We start from the raw sequence: 21,422 nt of genomic DNA on the forward strand, positions 1-21,422 counted from the left end.
AGGTTTCAGGAGTTCCTCTTTCCCTAGAACAGCTTGTTTCTTTCATGTGCATGATAGTGGGGCTCAGATGCCTGATGATGACCTGAAGGAGTTGCCATGAGGGAAACCTGCTAACCCCTACAATGCTGAGGTTTTACAGACAGACAGCTGGGGAATGGTTAAGTGACATGTATGCACATGTGTCTGTGTAAGCACGTTGGTGGTGTCTGTAATGCAATAATTTGCAGCTGTCAAATAGTTAATGTAGACTCAGCTTGCGGACTCATAAATTTTAGTTTAACATGCAATTCTGCTCCGACAAGTGTCTGTATAAAAATAGCACCTTCCTACTGAAATGATCTGCTATCTATGTGTAATCACATGCAAATCTGATTAATTTGCTGACTAAATTAAGGGGAACGGTTTTGAAAAATGGGTGCCTAAAGTTAGGTACATACTATTTAGGTACCTAAATATGCAGTAAGATTTTAAGTGGTACTTAAGTCTTGACACTTTGAGTTGCCCTTGGAGTAGCTTTTAAAATCAGATTACCTTTCTGGAGCCCTGAAGTGCAGAATTAGAGAAGTGGGTTTGAAAATAATGTCTTCATTTTTATTTCTTATTATCTCTGATGAAGCTGGAAATAAGCAGCCACTCCAGGAATGGGCGAGCAGAATTCTTTTTCATTCCTTTTGCAATCGTACAAGCCAAAAAAGATGACAACTTAACTTCTAGATCCCAGCATGAGTTTGTAGACCTGGTAGTTGGAAAAATAAACCAAACATCTTTTTTACTTGTAAACTGACTGCATTTGATCTGGAAATCATTGAGATGCAATAAACATGAACTCCATGATCCTATTTTTATGGAGTCAGTTTCCTGAGTAGAACCACACTTAACAAAACAATCATTATAATTGAATAGCAGTGCTTGTGAAAAGGGCTGGATTGAAAACGCTGATGACAGAAGCCTTCTGTTTATCCTTGGAACAGCAGTGACAGTGGTAGCGTAAGCTACAACACACTATTCCTCAAACAATAGACACCCAAGGGACTAACTGATCGTACAGCTTCAAATGCACTATTTTGCCAGGTACCTGTTTTCTAGCAGTGGTGGGTGCTCCTGAGCTAGCGGCAGTGTAAGCGGTTGCATAGCCACATTGCTGAGCAGGTAGTGGTGACTTAGGGCACTTCACCTTAGTGACACTTTTGTAGCTACACTATTGCTAAACAGTTTTTGGAAGCAAAGGGGTGACGAGGTAGCTCAGTTGCTATTGCTTATTTGGTCTCCATACACAAGCTCACTGCTGTTTTGTCAATTACTGCTGGCTGCACAGAGCTTGGACTTTTTTTTTCCCCTTATCTTTTTATGCTGACATCTGTTCATTGGACATCAAAGTGCAATCTTTCAAAGCCACAGAGTCATGTGACTTACCGAACACTAAGTGATGATCTATACAAATGCGGGCAAGCTCGCTCCTGGAGGAGGCATTCTTCTGTCGTGATGCATTAAAACAGCTCTTTGTATTTGGGCAATAACAAAGATTCGTTTGAAAGTATTAGCTATCATCAGGGCTTGACCTCTTCAGAAAGTATTCTTTAGTGAGGGTTTTAAAGTGGATTTGGAAAGATAATTATTCTTGTCCTCGGGTAGAATCTGGGCAATTTATGTGCTCAGCTGACTTGCCATTTTGGCTTCAACGGATATTTATTCCCATAACGTAGGATTTCTGTGCATGGTTGTGTTGCAGTGGCTGAGGACGATGGTAATGGGCAGATTAGATACGTGCAGACAGAGATACTGCTCAGGGTGACACATCCTTAATTGTCAGTAGTCTTATAGCAGGCAGTGTGCTCAGTACTGTAGCTCTTCAGTGCAGGGGAAGAAGAGACTATTTACCTTTGTTTTTCTCTCTGTGTATGGGTTCACAAAACATTTTCAAAGAAGCCTCTCATAGCCATGAAAAGGTTATTTGTCTATATCACTCAGAAAATTGAATTTTGTACCTCTCCTACATGGTAACTTTCTTTCCATAATATTTCAGTATGCATTTTTTTTTTATTCAGAGGCATGTCATTATTGCTTTATCCCGCAGCTTTCATTAGCAGTCAGTGTCGTGTATCTTGCTATTCTGGAGTTAATGTGCACCTTGCTATAAATGGGTATTGCAACACTTGGTAGGGCTTCCCAGGAAACTGGTAGAGAGGGTAGAATATTTCCACAGGCTGCATTTTCATCAGATCACAAAATTTAAGCAGTCATTACTGACAGGATATTTTTTGAGCACTCACATGGCACATCCAGGATAAGAAGGGGATCAGGCCCAGTCAGCATGGGTTTACGAAAAGCAGGTCCTGCTTGACCAACTAGATCTCCTTCTATGACCAGGTGACCCGCCTAGTGGATGAGGGAAAGGCTGTGGATGTTATCTTCCTTGACTTCAGCAAGGCCTTTGACACTGTCTCTCATGGCATACTCCTTGAGAAGCTGGCAGCTCATGGCTTGAATAAGTGTACTCTTCGCTGGGTGAAAAACTGGCTGGCTGGATGAGCCCAGAGAGTTGTAGTGAATGGGTCACAAGTGGTGTTCCCCAGGGCTCGGTGGTGGGCCCTGTTCTGTTTAATACCTTTATCAATGATTTGGATGAGGGGATCGAGTGCACCCTCAGCAAGTTTGCAGACGACACCAAGTTGGGAGGCAGGGTCGATCTGCTTGAGGGTAGGGAGGCCCTACAGAGACATCTGGGCAGGCTGGATCGATGGGCTGAGGCCAATCGTATGAAGTTCAACAAGGCCAAGTGCCGGGTCCTGCACTTGGGTCACAGCAACCCCATGCAGCGCTACAGGCTTGGGGCAGAGTGGCTGGAAAGCTGCCCGGCAGAAAAGGACCTGGGGGTGCTGGTTGACAGACGGCTGGATATGAGCCAGCAGTGTGCCCAGGTGGCCAAGAAGGCCAACGGCATCCTGGCCTGTGTCAGAAATAGTGTGGCCAGCAGGAGCAGGGAGGTGGTTGTTCCCCTGTACCTGGCACTGGTGAGGCCGCACCTCGAGTCCTGTGTTCAGTTTTGGGCCCCTCACTACAGGAAAGACGTGGAGGTGCTGGAGAGTGTCCAGAGAAGGGCAACTGAGTTGGTGAGGGGCCTGGAGCACAAGTCTTATGAGGAGCGGCTGAGGGAGCTGGGGCTGTTTAGTCTGGAGAAGAGGAGGCTGAGGGGAGACCTTATTGCTCTCTACAACTATCTGAAGGGGGGTTGTAGCCAGGTGGGTGCTGGTCTCTTCTGTCAGGTGGCTGGAGATAGGACAAGAGGAAATGGCCTCAAGTTGCAGCAAGGGAGATTTAGGTTAGGTATTAGGAAAAATTTTTTTACTGAGAGGGTTGTCAGACATTGGAATAGGCTGCCCAGGAAAGTGGTTGAGTCACCATCCCTGGAGGTATTCAAAAAGCAAGTGGACAGGGTACTTCAGTGTCCACGACATTCAGGACATGATTTAGTGGGCATGGTTGATGGTTGGACTTGATGATCTTGAAGGTCTTTTCCAACCTAAATGATTCTATGAATCTATGATTCTGGCCCCCTCAATCCCATCTAATATCCTTGAACCCTGCTGGTAGGCACTGGGCCAAATCCTGTGGTGGAATCAACTGGATGAGGTATAAAACAGAGATCTGTGGACTCATGACCATTTCCATGGTATGTTTCTCAGGAACAAGAGTCCTGGCTAGGAAGTCCTAGCTACTTTTCCAGTGCATGTTTATCAACGTCAGGTTTATAACAGGTTATTATAAAAGTCCTGTCTCAAACTGTGGCCATGACACCTGCACTCTGCCATCAGTCAGCTGCCATCAATTATGGGAAATGCCATTACATGTTTGGTTGTCTCCAACCATATCTGGGTTTGGCCATTTTAGGCACTTTTGGGTAGAAACTGTACAGCCCTGTACCAGTGATGCTGACTGGACCCCATAACAAAGCTGCGGGCTGGGCAGGATGCAGACGTAAGATGGGTGGTGAGGGGCATCAGCACAACTACTGTTTCCCATGACTGACACATGCATGTTGCACCAGCTGGTGGTGGCAGAGGGGTGGAAACAGATCTTCTTAATGTGCACCTGCTAATATAAATTAATTATTATAATAATGAAGCCAAAGCGTGATGAATCTGTTCTCTCCAGCCTGCCTTTCATGCTGCCTTTGCTTTAGAAGCAGGCAGAAAAATATCAGTGCATTTCTTTCTTTTCCTTTGTGCAGTTAATTTGCCTTTTTTTTTTTTTTTTGTCATCTCTCCTAATGTTTCATTGACTTCTGACTGTGACTTGTCATTTATTCAAAGCTGTATTAGCACGGTAGCGCCTAAGAGTTATTGAACAACTAACGTAATGGACAAATCTTTCCAGCAGCAGAGCTGGAGTTTGCAGGAAAAGGTTGTGGAAACCCTGGGCTGAGTCACAGGCTGGAAACATGGACACAGTCTATCTTTTTATCAGCAAAGCTAGAACCAAAATATGAGAAGGTGCGTGTGGTTGCATCTTTGAGTTGGAAAGCAGGGGTGCCTCACATGACATGTATATGCAGGATGGATTCCTGGCTGGGGAAAATATAAAAATGGGTAATTAAAACTGCTGCAGCGGGGGGAGTGAAATCTCACCTGCAGTAGGAGATGTGGGGGAAAGCAGAAGCTATGTTTTCCCCTCATCTAATTTACTGAATTGTGGACTATTACTGACACTTTGCACGTGACAGTTTCCTTCTGCCTGGAATTGCTGGTTTTTGCAGACCATGCTGTTCAGTGAAACTGAAATCAGGGAAACCACCAACCAGTAAAATCCCTTCAGAAGAAGAGAAGATGCACATGGGAAAAGGATTTTATAATGCAATCTGCGAAATTAAAAAAATCATTGCCAATATATTGCGCTTCTGTCACCTCTGTTGAAAGAAAAAAATAAGGAGAAAAGGTCAGGTCTGTGGCTTTTGCATTTGCAACCTGGCAGTGGGCTGGAAAGAGGGGCCCCAAACTATTTCCCTGTGTTTTAGGGATGAGTTGGATGGCCATTTGACTCCAGCTGTCGGGGATCTGTAGAGCAGCAGCTTGCACCCTCTGGAGATCAGTCAGATCTCATTAACCTGTAGCCAGTTATTTGTGCAGCTCTGAGCTCCCCCTTTATGAAAAGAAGCCAATTTACTGGGTTTAGGCAATAATCTTGTTAGGTATATTTTAGCCCCTTCCATAAAGAAAAGTATGTTTGGGATGAAGAACATATTTCTGGTAACTCTGGCGTCCACTCTCATAGTCTAATGGGATATGTAGGATGAGATTAAATGTGTATTCTCTGTCTTTGAGGGCTGCCCAGTGGCTTTGTGTAACTCCACCTTCTAGTGGAGTCTATCATTTCAGCAAATCTAAGGACTGCTTGTCCAGGAAGAGATTCAGACAGCTAGTGAGGCTTTAATGCCAGTCATCTCTTTATATGTGTCCTCAGATGGAACAAACTAAAAGCAAGCTGCGTTTTCAACCCATTGGTGATCCTTTTCTATTCAACATTAAAATAACATTGCAGGTTTTTAACACAAAAATGTCAAGCTTCTTACAGCAGTAAGTCTTAGGGCTATAAACATTTATACTAGCATGCTAAAGAGATTTGGGCATAAGGGGCTGTACTGGCATTAGGAAGCAGCTGAAAATATGAGTAGGCTAACATTAGATTAAACAGAGGCAGGCAGTAATTTAATTGGCATTTATACATTGGGAGAAGGAAAAAATAGTAAGTTAAAAAAATGCAGTTAGAAGCTTTTAGAAATCAAGGGGGTAATTTGCTTTCCAAAATGATTCACAGCATCTCGTGTTAGCTAATTAACAAAACAGCAGGTTTGTGAATTTAACAGCAGCGGGGTTAGAACTCGGTGGGCTTGGTTCTCGTCCATGTGTTTGTTAGGGTCTGTTCAGCCCCCTTGGTGCTTTTGCTCTGCTCTTTGGCATCTGGGGGAGCTCAGGCTCTTTCAGGGGGCAGAGTTACAAGTGGCTGCGCTCCACGATAGGAGCCAGATGAGGGTGAAAGGGGCAGGTGGAGAGGCAGGAGATTATGCATTGACTGGCATGACTCAGCCATCCATAAAATGATTTTCATTAATGTTTAATGTGTGTCAAAAATGTCAGCATCCGTAAGAGAGGCAGATAAATTATTTAGTCCTGTGAGTGTCTTGCCTTCCCCCTCCTGCTTATGTGTGTAAAATGTTTGCCCTGCTTTTGTTTAAATTTAGGATGTTGTCAGGGAAGTTAAACTGGTCGCTGTTACACCCAGAGCGTTTCCTTGCGAGACCCTCAAAGGAGCTGCTGCCGCCGCGGCTTTACAGTTCAGTGCTGCATTAGAGAGGTCTGGGCAATCTGAAGTCAGCTGCAAGTGGGTTATGCACAGTCCCTGTCAGCAGGCTGGGGTTGGTTTTAGATTGGTTTGCAGAGGAGTAGACCCAGGGAAACTGAAATAAGGACAGAAGAGTGGGGCGTGAAGGGAGGTCCTGCTCTCCCTGTAAGGGCTGTGGGGAGCTGCTGTCAGAGCAGCCCAGCATCACAGCGTAGCCCGTGAGCCTTCCCTGTGCCCCCGCAGGGATGTGCTGCACCTGACAGTAGCTGGCATGCTTTCTTCTGCCATTTCTGCTGCCTTGGTTTTGTTGGTTTTGGCCAGAGGTGCATCACCCAGAGACCTGCGACCACCTAGTCTGGATGAACTGTGTCCCACTCAGGGTTGGGGACATCCTCTGTGATCCTGGCAGGGCTTTGCCTGTTCTCCCACAAAACCCACTGCAGGGATGTTTCTACCTGCTTGCCCCATTTCAAGAGCTTAGAGCATGGATCTTGCTTTATCCCTGACTGGGGAATTTGTGCACAGAAAGTGAAAACACCCCTTTGAGTTGCAGCTTTGGGTTTTCATTTTGTTAGTTTTTTTTTTTAAATTGGCTTCACAGGATGACACAATAGCTGTGAGCTGAAATCATAAGCCCTAGCAGAAAGAAAGATGGACTGAAGGGGATGAGCAAAGGAAGAAAAGTATCTGATCAAATGGGATTTAATGCGAGGTGAGACAGAGGGAAAAGTAAGCCTAATTAATAGTGAGGCGCTAGTTTGTGAATGTTGGATGAACCACAATCAAAAATGACTAATTTAAAACTCACTCCGACACTCGCACTAGACACATCCATCCTTCCAGGGCAGGGATCTTTCTGAAGGCAATGGGAACTTTGTCAGCCTGTGTGTCTGTTCAGACGGGGCACGTTGAACCCTGTCAGAAAAATTAAAAAAAGAACTCTGTACTAAAAGAGAAAATGTACAGATTGTTTTTAAACATGGGGGCAAATGTAATTGCTTGCTTTGTTTGTGATTTTTTTTTTCTTTTTGGGGGAAGTCACAAGCCTTGGGACAAGGATCTCAATTGGCCTCTAATTAAAGTTTCTTTCTTACTGTCTGGCATGAAATCCCCCTGAGAGGCAGATGTTTGCAAAGCACACTTGAGGCACTGGCATATGGTTCCTTTGTAAGGCTGGAGTTTCAGCAAAGTGCTTCCTGAATGTTGTACATAATTAGTTATTTTATTTTATTTTTTTGTCCCGGAGAAGTTACTGGCGGCTGGGGACCCCCAGGATCTGAGAGGGAGGCTTTCTGGGAGACGGATGGGAAGCCCGAAGCACGTCACTGATAAGTGACAGGTGCTGGCAGATGCTCTACTGCAGCTTTTTGGAAAAAGCCTGTCGACTAAACCAATGCCAGTTAAAGGAAATTATTCTAACCTACAGAATTTAACAAAGGATGAGACCTTCGGTACCCAACCTCTACAACTTCACAGGGGACTTGTATCCTTCCTACAGGAATCCATCAGCAAGTCTAAACTTTTTACAGGATTATAAAATTCTGAGGAATGTTTCCATAAGGAATTCAATTGTAATTGAGAGGCGAGTGAAATGAAAAGAAAATATTCACGCACCCTAGGCTTGGGTAGAAACCATGGCCATACTTAAAATGTGACTTCGGGTTACAAATGGCCCATAGCTCTATTAACACCATAAAAGACTCTTGCGTCTGGGTGGTCACTGATGTGTAGTGCAATCTGCAGAAAGACACTTAATGACTAAAAAGCTCAAGGTGCTGAATGCACTCATTTCCCTCTGGGGCAGCACATCCATCCCTTGAAGACTTAAGAAATAAAACACAGGATTTTGTGTCAGATCACCAAATTTTTCCAATTCTCTTAATGTCTCCCTTTCCTACCCAAAACGTCCTTTCTGTGATCACCAGCGCAAGTCTTTCCTACTGTTGGTGCCTCATTTTTGCCCATCTATAAAAGTACACTGCAACAGTTCTCTGCCTCAGAAAGTTTTTTTGAGACAAAATTAATTCATGTTCGTAAGGTGCTTTTGAGGTCTGCGGACCTGCCTGTGCTTTACTAATGTGGGCAGTCATTATTTCTGTTCTGTAGAGAGGAAAACCAAGATCTACCACAGTTAAAACAGCTTGTTCAGGATCACAAAGCAGTTTAGGAGCAGAACCACAAATACAGCCAAGTCTTTTGACTAGCAGTCAGATGTGCTATCCACAGGGCTACCTATAATGTCTAATTATTTTTCTAAGGGTAGGAACTGAAAGATCTCAGCCTGATTGCAAAGTCCTGATGAAAATAAAAAGGAAATGTGTAAAAGATTGACTCACAGTCATTGCATTCTCTTAGCATCTCTGTTAGTCTATGTTTAAAATTAAATGAATAAAATCCCCCATGGATGGAGGTGAAGTAGAGCCTTTGCCGCAGACTGTGCATTAATTTGGTATCCTTCTGATGCTTTGAATGGTTTTGTGCCACGTATGAAAAGGCAAAGCCTGGCTGTTGGCTTAGGTGGTATGCACAGGGTGCGATGTTTTAGACTTCAGATGCTGAACACAACTTATTAGAGGCCACATGTGCACAGAGGCTAATGAATTTGCATGCTTGCTGCAAGCGGCTGTGTCTTTCTTGAAGCCTTGCCTATTCTTTGGCATACTTTCAAGCTGAAGCTACTGTTTAAATGTGTGGACATTCAAAGGCTGTGCTGGGAGGCTCGATGCTGCCAAGTACCTCGTGGAAGGAATAACAATCTCAGCAATTAGCAAGCTCCCCCAAACCCTAGCCCTGCCTCTCTCAGTGTTACAGGCAGGGGAGGGAAGGGGTCTGTGCTGGCAGTGACTGTACCTTTGCAGGGACACAAGCAAAAAAAGGAAATCAGAAGGACTGACCTGTCAGTGTAGAGGGGACAGAAAAGCAGCTGGACCTCTGACAAGCAGTGGCAAGACTTGGAAGCAGAGGCAGTAGTATTGTCACCCGATAGCTGTGACCAGAAGGATGTGCCAGTGGGCAGTAGTGGTGTATAATTAATAAAAGGAAGGACAAAATAACGAAACACCGAGATAATAATGTCTTGGACTGAGCATAAGTATTACATATAAGAGCAATATTCATCTTTTCATTTTCAAATAAATGCAGCAATGTAATGAGTATAACTTTGTCTCAGCTGGAGGATAAAGTGTTTAGTATGTGGTGCAGTGGATTAGTCTTTTGTGCAGACCACCTATTTGGTGTCCATGGTTCTTGCAACTTTTGACACTATGGCGTGGTTCTGTGTGTCAGTCTGCACACTAGATCTGGTGGCATAAAACACTTACTCTGTACAAGACTAACACGAGTACTAGATATCAGATTCACAGCAGATTTGTGGTTGGATCCTCCATGAGGTACCTGTAACCCACTTTGCATACCTATGTGTCTATAATCCTGTGTTTATACATACTTATATGTGCAGAAATAAGTAGACTTCAGCCACAAGCTATGTGGGTCTTTAGTTATATAGCAGGAAAGCCATCACAAGTCTACGAAGGGCCCAGGGATTATTTACATTTCTACTGTAGAGCTGAAAGCAAGCTCTAGCCCTGGCTCTGCATGGGGTGAGAAACACAGCCAATGCTAGCTGTGCTTCCAGGGAAAATATCGGCAATGTCCATGTGAGCTTTTGCTGGTCTCTCCAAATGAGTGTTGCATGCTGTGGCCATGCTTACTGCTCAAGGTATGTTGAATGCAGACAGTCTGTTTGCTGTACTCATTCGTTCAGGAAGGGTGAACATGTCAGGAGCACCAGGTGAGAAGTTCTTGCTTGAGAAAGCAAACCGAGGATGGAGGGGGACAGTCACCATCCTTGCCCCAGGGCTATGGTGCTAGTCCAACCTGCCTTTCACTCTGTCCCTGCCACACTCTGACCTGCAGTCCTAGGACTATAAATGCTTCCTGTGAGACCAGGTATTACTTTTTATTGGCTATTAAGGAGAATAATAACCTTTGTTAGTGAAATATATAGCTCTGGGTTAATCTTCAATAATAGTTGGTAATGATATTTGCAGATTAATTTTGTATTTCTTCTGGCTGGTGCTGCCTTTAGCTTCAATTCAATTCAGTCTGTCCTCCCTTCCCTTCCTCCCTTCCCTCCCTCCCTCCCTCCCTCCCTTCCTTCCTTCCTTCCTTCCTTCCTTCCTTCCTTCCTTCCTTCCTTCCTTCCTCTGTGAAGTCAGAACCTGCCCTTCTGCTGTCTGTAGTGGGGAAGTGTGGCAAGAAAGCCTCGCAGGCTCCTGGGGGGCTCAGGGCACTAAAATACTCTTTCTTTGCATCAGGGATCAGGCTGTTGTCCACAGAAGAGCGATCGGCAGATGCAGAGTGTCCAGCCCTATTTATCTCTGCCAGATGGTGCTAAAATTCTAGTCAGGAGCACATGTTGCTTCTATTCAACCAAATGGTTGTGCCACGCTGTGGCCTCTCTGCCCCTGAACCAATGAGCCTCAGCAAGCAAAATCCCAGCGGTAAAGGCCCCGGCAGCCCTCAGCTAAGCCCCTCTCCATGGCTTATAGAAAATCAGAGAAACCAAACTAGGAAGGCTCACGGCCCTGCAGGGACAGACAATAGTGTGCAGGAAAGGGAGGAAGGGGTTAAATAGGGTTTAGCACACACAAAAAGTAAATATTTGAGGCCGAAATGTAGAAAGAAAGAACAATGGAGAGAGAAGGGCAGGAGGAGGAAGCAAGAAGTGTAAAGAGAAGAAAAAGGAGGATTCTATTCTGCCAGAAAACAAAGGGATGGTTGTATGAGAAAGGCATTGGGGAAACATTGGGGAAATGAGGGTTCAGCTCACCGCAAACTTTCTGTCTGACGCTGGACAAGTCAATCTCTCTGTGTCTCAGTTTGCAAAGGCTACATTGGGAATAATAAAGTCTCCTTTGTTCTGCCTCTCTGTGCTCACATCAGACGTCTCTTCTGTTTGTATGTTGTAGAAAGCCAAAATGCTACTGTACTGCAAACAAAAATAAAATCCAGTGAGACTTTGGGGGCGGGGGGGGGGGGGGGGGGGGGGGGAAGAGGTAGGAAGGTAAATAGGCTATGATAAAGCTAGGAGACAACTGCTCCAAAAACCAGGGGTGGAGGAGGAAAGATATACAGGGGAGGCCAGGGGAGGCTGCTACTGAGGGAAGAGGAAAGAAACAACGTGGACCAGATTAATCCTACTGTTGCCTCCTGGACTCCAGTAGAGTTCCTCAAGGAATGGGTTTAGCCCAAGGAGTTCAGTTTTGTTTGGTTAAAGAAACTTCATGCCAAAGTTTTTAAATAGTCAAATCTGTTCTGAGAACTAGGAGAATGTGGGCTGCCTTTCCTGAAACATTGCATGGGACTTGGGATGAACAACTCCCGCTGAAGGCATCAGGAGCCAAGTGATTAAGCCCCATGCAGTGCTCTGACAGGAGGCCGCCTTCTTGCCTACGCATACTTTTTTTAAGTATAGAAAGTATTTCCATATTTCCAGCAGCTGATCTTTATTTGAAGCCAAGAGCTGCATTTTTCAGATTAGAACTGAAGCTTTTCTAGGAAAAGCCGTTCTGAAGCAGACCATTGGTCCAGCTAGCCCAAGACGATGTCTCCAACAGAGGCCCTGCACTCTGCTTAGCAAAAGAAATCCTAAAGCCTGCAGGACTCTCTCCAGGGATCATTTATATTTCACTCCAAGAGTTAGAGTTTGGCTTTCACTCCAAAGTATGTAGGCTTATATTCTTTCCAAAACTCTTGCTTATTTTACTAATCTTTACAGTTCCCTGGAGATGTTTGTTGTTTGCAGATCTCTAACCTGTTTGGGAAGCCCCTTGAGCTGCCGACCTCCGCACCCTGTGGCAGCGAGATCCCCAGGCCAACTGGGGCGTTTGTGCGGGTAGAAAGGAATTTTCTTTTCTCAATTTCAGGTTTGCTGCATTTAACGTGGAAGCATGCCTTAAGCTTCCCATCTCACCCAGCTGGCTCCTCATTACAGCATCTCACCTAAAACTGTGAGCTGCTTCTGCCGTGCAGGGAATCCCTGCTAGGAGACGGGCTGTGCACGTGTGATGCTGTTCTGCCCTGAAACGTGACTCAGCCATGCTGAAGATCCACTTTTTTTAATTTTTCAGTGCTTCCAAGTTTACAAGAATAGTTTATTCTGTCAGCTGCTCCTGCAGGCACAGTGTGTTTTCTTCTCATGTCACTGGAGTAATAAAATTTTGTGGATAGTCATAGTGTCCCTGCTGCGTGGATAGCCAGGATGTGATAAGGGTGTGAGGGGCTGCAGGGTGACTGGGACATGGCACCGTGCTTTCTGTGCCTCTCTTTTGGTAAAGAGGTGATTGCAATGCTTAAGCTTCTTTGCAGACTGTGGTGAGACTTGCAGGTAGAAGGGCAAGAGGGACACTGTTGTGTAGTCCCATGCTTATGGTGATGGTGAACCAGCAAACCAGTGCATGGACAATGGGCAGGATGGCTCACTGTTCAGCCTGCCCTTCCTTCATCCATCTGTCCTTCTTTGTCCTTCTGCCACAGAAGGGCTCGGGTCTTGCAGGGGTAGGAGAGAGGTATAGGGCAGGATACAAAGTACAGCCTTTGTCATCGTCTAGTAATGAACTGACTAGATGGTTGTATACCCGGGGCTCTGAGGCAAAAATTAGATGGTGCTATGCAGACATGGCTTCGGATCCAGCACGCAAACAAACAAAACAAATGTATTAGAAACAGCTGGGGAATAGGATGAAAATGAGCATTATTAGGGGTATGCTTATAATAACTTATGAACTGGGGAATGCATCATTGCTGCGCTGGGCCCTCCTGGAGACAGATTTGCTGTTGCTTTTGGAGCCCTTATTACAGCCATTGGTTTTCCCATTTATGCATCCCTTCCCCTAGCCCTTGCAGAAAACCTGGCAGCATGCTCTGAGACGTAGCTGCTAACACGAGGATTTTGTCAGGAGTTGGAGTGACCTCTGAAAGCAGTGGCCGTGGCCTCATCTGTGGGTCCGAACTGCTGCTTGGGCAAGCACGTACATTACCCAGAGTGAGGGCATTGCTTTAGACATTGCATTGATCTCCCTTGAGACGTTTCCTCCCTCATCCCAAGGGAAGTTTTGCAGCTCTTGGGAGTTTTTGTCGATTCCCTGCCTGTAGGATGGGCTCAGAGTTTTCTAATTCATTCATCTTTTTGGAGCATGACTGACCTGTCCTGGGGAATACTGAGAAAGGTGAAAACACCTGCTGGCAGCACTGTCCTCATTTGTGTCTTTTAATGCCTCTCCTGTGCACAGTCAGGACATCAGGGCTGTTAGCAGTGAACCCCTTGCCTGCAGCCTGCCCTGCTGCAGCTCAGGAGGTAACCATCTTTAAAAGCCGTACATTTTTCTCCCAGTCTCTGTGCATATTACCTCTGTGAGATGCATCCCTTCCTTGTGGGAGAGTGTTTGAAATTGTCCCTCAGCACTCAGTACAGTGGGCTCTTGCTAAGAAGTCATTATTGTGTGTTTTACATACATGAATACTGCACCCACTGACATTTTTTTGGTAATGTTCACTAAGACTAAAGTTGTATAACGTCTACTGCACAGTTAAGTGCCTCAGTATTGACTTTGCTGTTTCCCTGACAAATTTAACAAATATTGGCCAAAACTCAACTTGCATGGACTCTGCCGATCTTGCAGCTGGAGAAATTTGGCCCAGAACTCCACTTCAGTGTCTTCGAGCCATCGTGAAGCGTCTAGCATGTTGGCTGTTGTTGTTTCCTTCACGGTTGGATGAGATGCTTATATACAAAGCTGCTTAAATTCCAAATACTGCCTGTGGCTGAACGGTTCCTACCTTTGATGTGAGCTAGCCATAGCCTGGGATCTGAGAGGTTATTGTTGTTAAGAGGGTAAGTTATTATCAAAGTCTCCTATATTTAACGCAGAGTGCATGAAGCTCTGCTTACTTGAACGCAGAAAGAGTTCAGCAACCAGGACTAGTTTCCCTGGTCCCAAAACGCTTTACTGACACAAAGCACTCTTTAGGGACCTCTCAGGACCGTGCTCCAATGCCTGTTCAAATTGCAGTTACATTGGTCTTGGCCTTGCATTGAATTACATCACTCCTTTGTGTGCTGATTTTCACAAGCATAGGCTCAGCTGGTGAACTTGCTCGTCTTCTGGAGCTGAGTGTTGCAGAGGTGACACCTGAGAGCATGTGGGACATAGAGAGGTAGTTGCAGCCATCGGTCACCAGTGAGGGATGTATTTGCATGTAAAAGACAGTCTTGTTGCACAAGCTGACTGTGAATGGCAAACACTACCTCATTTGCCATTAACAGTAACTCAACCATAGTAATAACAATACTTGTAGGTACGCAGGCTCAGCTGCGGGTGAAAATGGCTGTTACTGTCTTCATCCTGTCTGTTCCATATGTCTGCATGGATTGAACCACTGTTCCTTTGCAGGCTGCATGATGCAAGAAATAAGTGACAATATATAGGGGGGGCTTTTCTCCCCATTCCCACTTTCAGGCCCAGATGGTCAGGTGTCATCTACTGTGTTCAACAAGGAAGGTGTGACAGCTGGAACAACGTTGCCAGTCAAGAAACCTGCTTTGTGAGAAGACTCTCTTGCCCTGGTACCATCTCAGAAGAATGGTGGTTGCTGCCTGCCTGTGAAAGGCAGAAAGTAAAAATACAGGGTTTCAAATGTGTTGTACTCTTTGATGAACTGGAATAGCTTTAAGGCCATATTGAAGATCACTTGTCGTGATGGGTATTCGCTACCCAGTGATGGATGAGTTATTTTTCAGAGCAACTGCAAAGATGTCCTTCAAACCCACCTTTTGTTTTGTAATAGTCCTGATGGAATAGCAGTGTCTGGCTTGCTGTGGGGCGTTCCGTTACTGCTGGTCTTTTTCAAAGCAGAAACATGCTGCTGGTGGCTGAAACCATTGTGAGTTCTTTTCCTAAGGCTTCCAGGAGAGTAAAAATCTGGGATTTCTTTGGTGAACTTTAAGGAGATATGAAATAATTTGGCACTGCGGGGAAGGCAAATGGTCTGTGCAGGTATATTTAACATGTAATCAAACAGTATGAATTACATGAGGATGCACTGTGGCTTCAAACCACACCTTCCCCAGGAAAAACTTTGGCTGGCTTGTAAGGAGCGTGTCCTCCCTCTGAGTGCGGTCCCCACCTTGAGCCATTCCATCTCCAGCTGTGCTGTGCAGAGCAGAAAGCGGGGAAGGGGAAGAGCCTTTTTTAAGCCAGCCCCTGTGCAAATCTGTCTCCAGGACTGATGCTAAATGGATGTGTATGTGCTGTAATGTTCCTTGCAATTTTGCCTGGACTATGCTCAAAACAGTGAAAGGAGAAGGCTCCTGGCTCGGTGTACAAGCTGGGCATCTCCCAGGCATGACAGTATGGTCTGTGAAAAAGGCAGTGGGGATAAATCTGGTTACTTGGTGGGAAATTTGTTACCCTTTCAGAACTTCTGAAGGATAAAGTGATGACCTGATTCTCTGTGTTTTCTTTTTACAAATATATCTCTATTGATGCTAATGTTGCTTGGGTATCAGCCATTAGTGTCTGTTTCTTGGTGCTTTTATGTAATTTATAGACTTTCTCCAGTCTGATTTAGAGAAACATGGAGTGTCTGTGAAGCTGGGCGCAAGGACATGCTCTCTTCTAATGTGGCTTTCCTGTCTTCCTCTATTTTGCAGGTTCTTTTCGAAATGATGGTTTAAAAGCTGCTGATGTCCTTCCTATACTGAAGGAGAAAGTGGCCTTCGTGTCAGGTGAGCACATCTTTTCTGGATCCCTCCAGCCCAGCATGAGCACTGTCTGCTGCGTCCTGGTCCTTCTGGCACTGCAGAGTCACGAGGGACCAGTTTCATGTTTGGACTTGGTAGTATTTAAATTAGTTCTTCTGCTAAGAAACTGGCTGTATGTGGAACAGGGCTATCCAGTAATCCTCAGAGTGTTGGAATCTGGCCCATGTTGATTTTCTTCATATTCTGAGAAACAGTAAATGGGCAGCACAGGTGGGATGAAATGCATCTTCTCAGCTCCAGCCCAGACCTGTGCCGTCTCAGCCTTCAGGACAGTTCAGGGATCCTGCTTTGGGCTCAAGGTCAGCAAATAGCATTAATTCCTGTTTGTAGGAGGCACTCAGACCTGTAAATCACTGGTGTTTCATTTGCAATCCTAATCAACTTGCAGTTAAAAGTACCATTGATGCTGCATTTACATAATAGCTCAGATGCTCAAAGATCTCCTGCCATCCTGTACAAAGATTTAGAGCCTTCATTCAGGAGAGAAATCTTAAGGACCTGGGGGTGGATGAGGACTAGACGGTATGGAAAAGGCTTTGAGAATGGCTTAGATGATATTGTTTCTGGCGTGAATTACAGCTTGTCAGGGAGAGGGGGAAGAGAAAGTCTGAAGCGATCATAATCTTGTATGAAGTCACTCAAATTGGCAGCGTAAAACCATGTTATTTCCAGTGCCAGCGTTTCTGATGATTGCAAACCATTCAGGCTGCTTTTGGTCATCTCCCCTGTTGCAGCGAGAAACCGTGCATCAAAAATAGCCTGCCCACTTGTTTGCAGTCTTTGCTTTTTGTTTCCTTCATCTCCACAGTAACGCTGACTGCAGAGGGGAGGAGAGTAGCAGCGAGGCCATTAGGTGCCTGGACTCTTCTTCCCTGGCTCTCCCCCTGGGTGCTGGAGCGGGGCCCATGACGATGGGACTGGTCACCCTGCCGAGCCATGGAGATGCCTGGCCAGGCAGGAAAAGCTTTCACCTTTACTAGTAGCTGATGTGAGATGTCTTCCTTTGTAGCAACAGGTAAATGGTTCAGGGATCACAAGTCCAGCAGTGACTTGGGCAAACCATTTGTGGCTCTATAAACCCTGAACTTTCTGACCAACAACATGAAAATCAAAGACTTTGAGAGAAGTTTGTGAGACACCAAAAGCCTCGTGTGAAAACCCAAGACTATCCCAACAGTACTCGCGTGCAAGACTACTTTACCTCGCACTGTTGTCTCATTCTGAATATCCTGAAATGTTTTATGTGGTTGTTGTCTTTCACTGCTCCAAAGAGAGGAGCATAGTCATAAAAACACAGCATATCTGCAGACTTGTTTGCAACACAAAGCTGAACTGGGTGCTCTGGGGAAGTGAAAGGGAGGAATTTATGCATGGACCATACTGGAATTGAGCTCTTGGCTCCTGCTGTTGCTTCGCATGGAAATGACTGCAGGATCATGCGGTAATTCATGGAATATTTAATAACGACAACCTGTCTGGATCGTTTATATAGCCCCTTCCATTGACAGTGCCTGTGTTCAGCTCTGAGCCAGAGGGTCTCACACCAAATCATCAGCTCATTAGACGCTGTCTTGGGCCAAGCTTGCCTTCTGGGGGGGGGGCGTTAAACAAGCAGCGCCAACACGATCCCCCAGGGTTTCGCGCTGTGATCTGCTGCAGGCAAGGGACAGCTCATTCTTCGTAGACTCACCAGCCTCCAGACTTATATCTGCTGAAAATGTGCCTGTTCCTGACACAGCTAGCTAGAGAGCGGTCCTAGGATTTACACCTCCTCTCCGTTGTCTCCAAACACGACGACTATGGGCAACAATTGTCAGGGGCCTTTGCAGATAGAATGCTCTGAGCTGCTAGTGTCTTATTGCAACGGTCCCAGCATCACCCTCCAGCCCAGAGTTTAAGTACTGCCCAGTCTTCCCCTGGGTTGTTGTAATAAATCAGATTAAGAAAAGGATTTGAGCACTTCAACTGATGGCTAGGCTCTTTTTAATTAAAATGGAATAACTTCCTAGAGTATGCTTTGAGCACAGAAGAGAAAATGTTTGCCAAATAGAAAAATCAAATAGCTGGACTTTGCAAGATTAAAAAAAAAAATAAAAAAATTGTTCTGTAGTTAGCATAGACTCTGGGAGCACATTGCATTTTTAATGAGGCTTCCTCGAGGAAAAAGAGTTTTATTGAATCTTCTTCAGAGTTTTATATTACAGTTAATTTTAACGATAACAGTACAGTAAAGTTGTCAAGGGGGTTCTCCTTACACGAGCAGAATTTATCAGCACACACAAAAAAATCTCAGCTGAACATCTCAGTTACACAGTTTATTTCTTTTCTCATCTGCTGTGGCTCACCACCTTGTTTTTTTAGTCCATGATTCAACAGGAAAGTTGCAGAGAACAAACAAGCTCTTTCAGGCAGGGGCTATACTATGCTTTGTGTTTCAGGATGCTCACACCTGGACCATGCAGAGCAGCAGGGCAGAACAGGCAGGGAAGTGACACCGGCTGCCGCCAGCTCCAGAGGACAGGACCTGCCTGCACAGCCGTGTAATCTCAGAGGAGCACTCAAATTTTCAGAAGTGCACTTAATTTCGGAGTTGAAATGCAGCTCTAACTAGCTGGACACGCATTCATCCAGCCTAAATGCTGTCTGGGGCTCTGTGCTTGGCGCTTCCCCTCAGCTGGCTCAGCCAGCAGCGAGCAGCAGGCGCAGGGCTGCATCCGCATCCCTGCGCTGTGGGAGAGTTGAGGGGTGGATAACGTTGGGATTTTTTCCTGGAACTATTTCTTGATTTCTTCCAGTGATCTCATGCGTGAGCTAGACTGAACCCGAGAAAAGGTCATGTGCGTGTGTGGCTAAACAGCACCTGAAAATCCCATTCAGCAGAGAGATGGCCTGAGCAGTCGGGGGCGCGGTGCATCCTGGCCATCGCCGTCTGATTGCTTCCTTCGCTGACCTCGTGGAAGCAGATTAAGCAGGGGATTGGCGGGAGGGAGGCTTTGGCCACCTGCTTGTTGCCTAAACCCTAATAAAATCCTGGGTTTGCCTGGGTGGTTCACCGTATTGCTTGCAGCACTGGAATGGCTTTGGGAACCACTAGGGAGTGAGCTACAGGCCAGAGACTGATTTTTGTATTCTGATGAGTGCAGAGGAGAGGAAATAAAACAGGTTGTAGATTATTTTAGGTAGTTTTTTTCCGTGCGAGGCGGTGAAATATTTTGGAAGCTGGGCTTGTAGTCTTTCCTAGGAAGCACAGATGCTGTAGAAGACTGGTTTAACTTGGGATGTTGTTCAGCTGTTTGATTATATTTGTTGGAGATTTTCTATTGATCAGTGCAATATGGGAGGAAGCATATGAGGCTCTCAGGAGAGGAAGGGGAGCGTGTTATCATGTCCTCTTCCCATGCGTGGAGATTTTCATACACTTAGTTTATGAAAAGCTTGTTAGTTGACTAATGCCATGGGTCTCGCTGAAAGCATTTGCTCTTTCCCCACGTCTCACTGAGAAGAGTTTCTCAGGATCCTTCCCGGCACTTCCCATTCCTGGAAGGCTCAGAAGAGCAACAGCGCATGGGCTCACGCCTGCCACCCAGGTACCTTCTGCTCATCTGCCGAGGCAGGAGTACAAAGGAGGAGGCTGGCCAGGTTTCTGAGAGGGTGATTGAGCGTGGAGGAATCAGCAGCAAAAGGCAGAAGGGTGTAATAAACTGGTGAGCTGCTGCAGCTGTGACAAGCAGAGCTCCCAATGTGCGTTCAGCAAAGCAGGAGGTTTTTCTGTGGACTTTGGGTAACAAAAGGCATGCGGCAGGGAGAAGTGGATGTGGTAAAGGTTTGGCCATCTCCATCCTTCAAAAGCCCACTGTCCCCAACCCTGCGTGTCTCGGGAGCAGCCTTGGGAGCTGGGTCACAGCAATGTCTGAGCCTGGCTGAGAGCCTGAAGGAAAAACAGAGAGAGATTTCCCGAAAGGTCTTTAGAGGAGGAACTTCAGATCAACTTTTCAATTAGGTTTCACTAAATTTAGGCCAGCAGGGTGAATCAGAGAAAGGCTCAGAGAGGAAGACACTGACCTTCCCAAAAACTTGTCTGAAGACACCACAGGTCACTTAGTGCCAGGGGTACATGCGACCACGTGTGGAGGGGCATGTTTTTTCTTTTTCTGTGATGCGTACGCTTCAATCTTCAGAGAAAGGGTTGAAATGCTGCAGGGCCCTCTGGGCACTGGAGGAGTTCAGATCCAGGTTTCAGGGGGTCTCAAATGCTGATTTGTGGACACTGGAATTTGTATTGGATTGGGAATAGAACTAACCAAAATATTTAATATTGGAATGATGTAAACATTTTGTATTTGCACAAAGAGTTTTGATTTAAATTAAAAGTTTCCATTCTCCTCTTCCTCCGGAATGGAAATTTCAAATGAAACATCAGCATCGTTCTACATTTTGTTACAGAAAAATGTCTTCCATTTTATACCATTCCCTGATGTCGTTTGAAATGAACGGAAATTCCAAAAAGAGGAAATAGGCTATTAGAAAAACATAGCATTGCTTGATTATTGAATTTTGCTAGTGGTTCTGGGCCATCATGCTTTCATCTAGATGAAATGCTGCTGCACTGATGCAGATTTTTCTTTGAAGAAGAAAATGAGGAAGTTTAGACTGTAAAGTTTCCAGGTCTTTTGATGAGGTCTGAGCCTGCTGCGGTTTTTGTTGTTGCTGCTTGTTCTTTTCCTTTTGTTTTTCAAGAGTATTAGGTCATTTTTGAAGATAGAGAAGAGCCTTTACCTATAGGGACTGTTTAAATATCCTCATTGGGACTCTAAGGTTAAAGCAGAAAGCAAAATGTTTCCTGGGATTTCTGATTTCACTTACAGGTTGTAAATGTAGCGTGCAGAATCAGTTGCCGTATTTCTTTCCATACATTTTAACTGTAGCCATGGACTAAATTAAATAATTTCTGTGGAGAATGTCTAGTCACTGCCAGCACTTACTGTCCTGGCGCTTGGACACTTAGCAGCTTGCCAAGATCCACCAATATCTCCTCAGAGCAGGGAGATTTCTCCTTTGTGTGCTTCCTTAATTAGCATGCGTGAGAGTAGTGATGCAACCTGTGCTGCCTTGTGGAGAGGCAGAAAGGTTCAAGTGCCATACAAAACTGGGCAAAAAAATCAATGCAATCAAAATTTCTGTTCAAAAGGACTCACAAGAACTTGTGGGATCACAAGTAATTGATTGGTGTCATCCAAATGTGCTGGACTCTGACCACCTCCTG

At 45.3% G+C, this 21,422-nt stretch overlaps 1 protein-coding gene across 8 annotated transcripts in view; it reads left to right on the forward strand.

Annotated features, from left to right (window-relative positions):
• The window catches only part of KALRN (kalirin RhoGEF kinase), a 529,910-nt gene that overhangs the window by 152,633 nt on the left and 355,855 nt on the right, over positions 1 to 21,422 (forward strand). For all 8 annotated transcript variants that reach the window (XR_007507253.1, XM_049810170.1, XM_049810120.1 and 5 more), the window contains exon 2: positions 16,049 to 16,123. Coding sequence is in view for 7 of the 8 variants with exons in the window: in XM_049810170.1 (XP_049666127.1) it covers positions 16,049 to 16,123 (75 nt within the window). In the remaining variant the exon portion in view is untranslated. The remainder of the gene's footprint in view (positions 1 to 16,048; positions 16,124 to 21,422) is intronic.

This window comes from Accipiter gentilis, chromosome 1, assembly GCF_929443795.1.
Source record: "Accipiter gentilis chromosome 1, bAccGen1.1, whole genome shotgun sequence".
NCBI lineage: Eukaryota > Metazoa > Chordata > Aves > Accipitriformes > Accipitridae > Astur > Astur gentilis.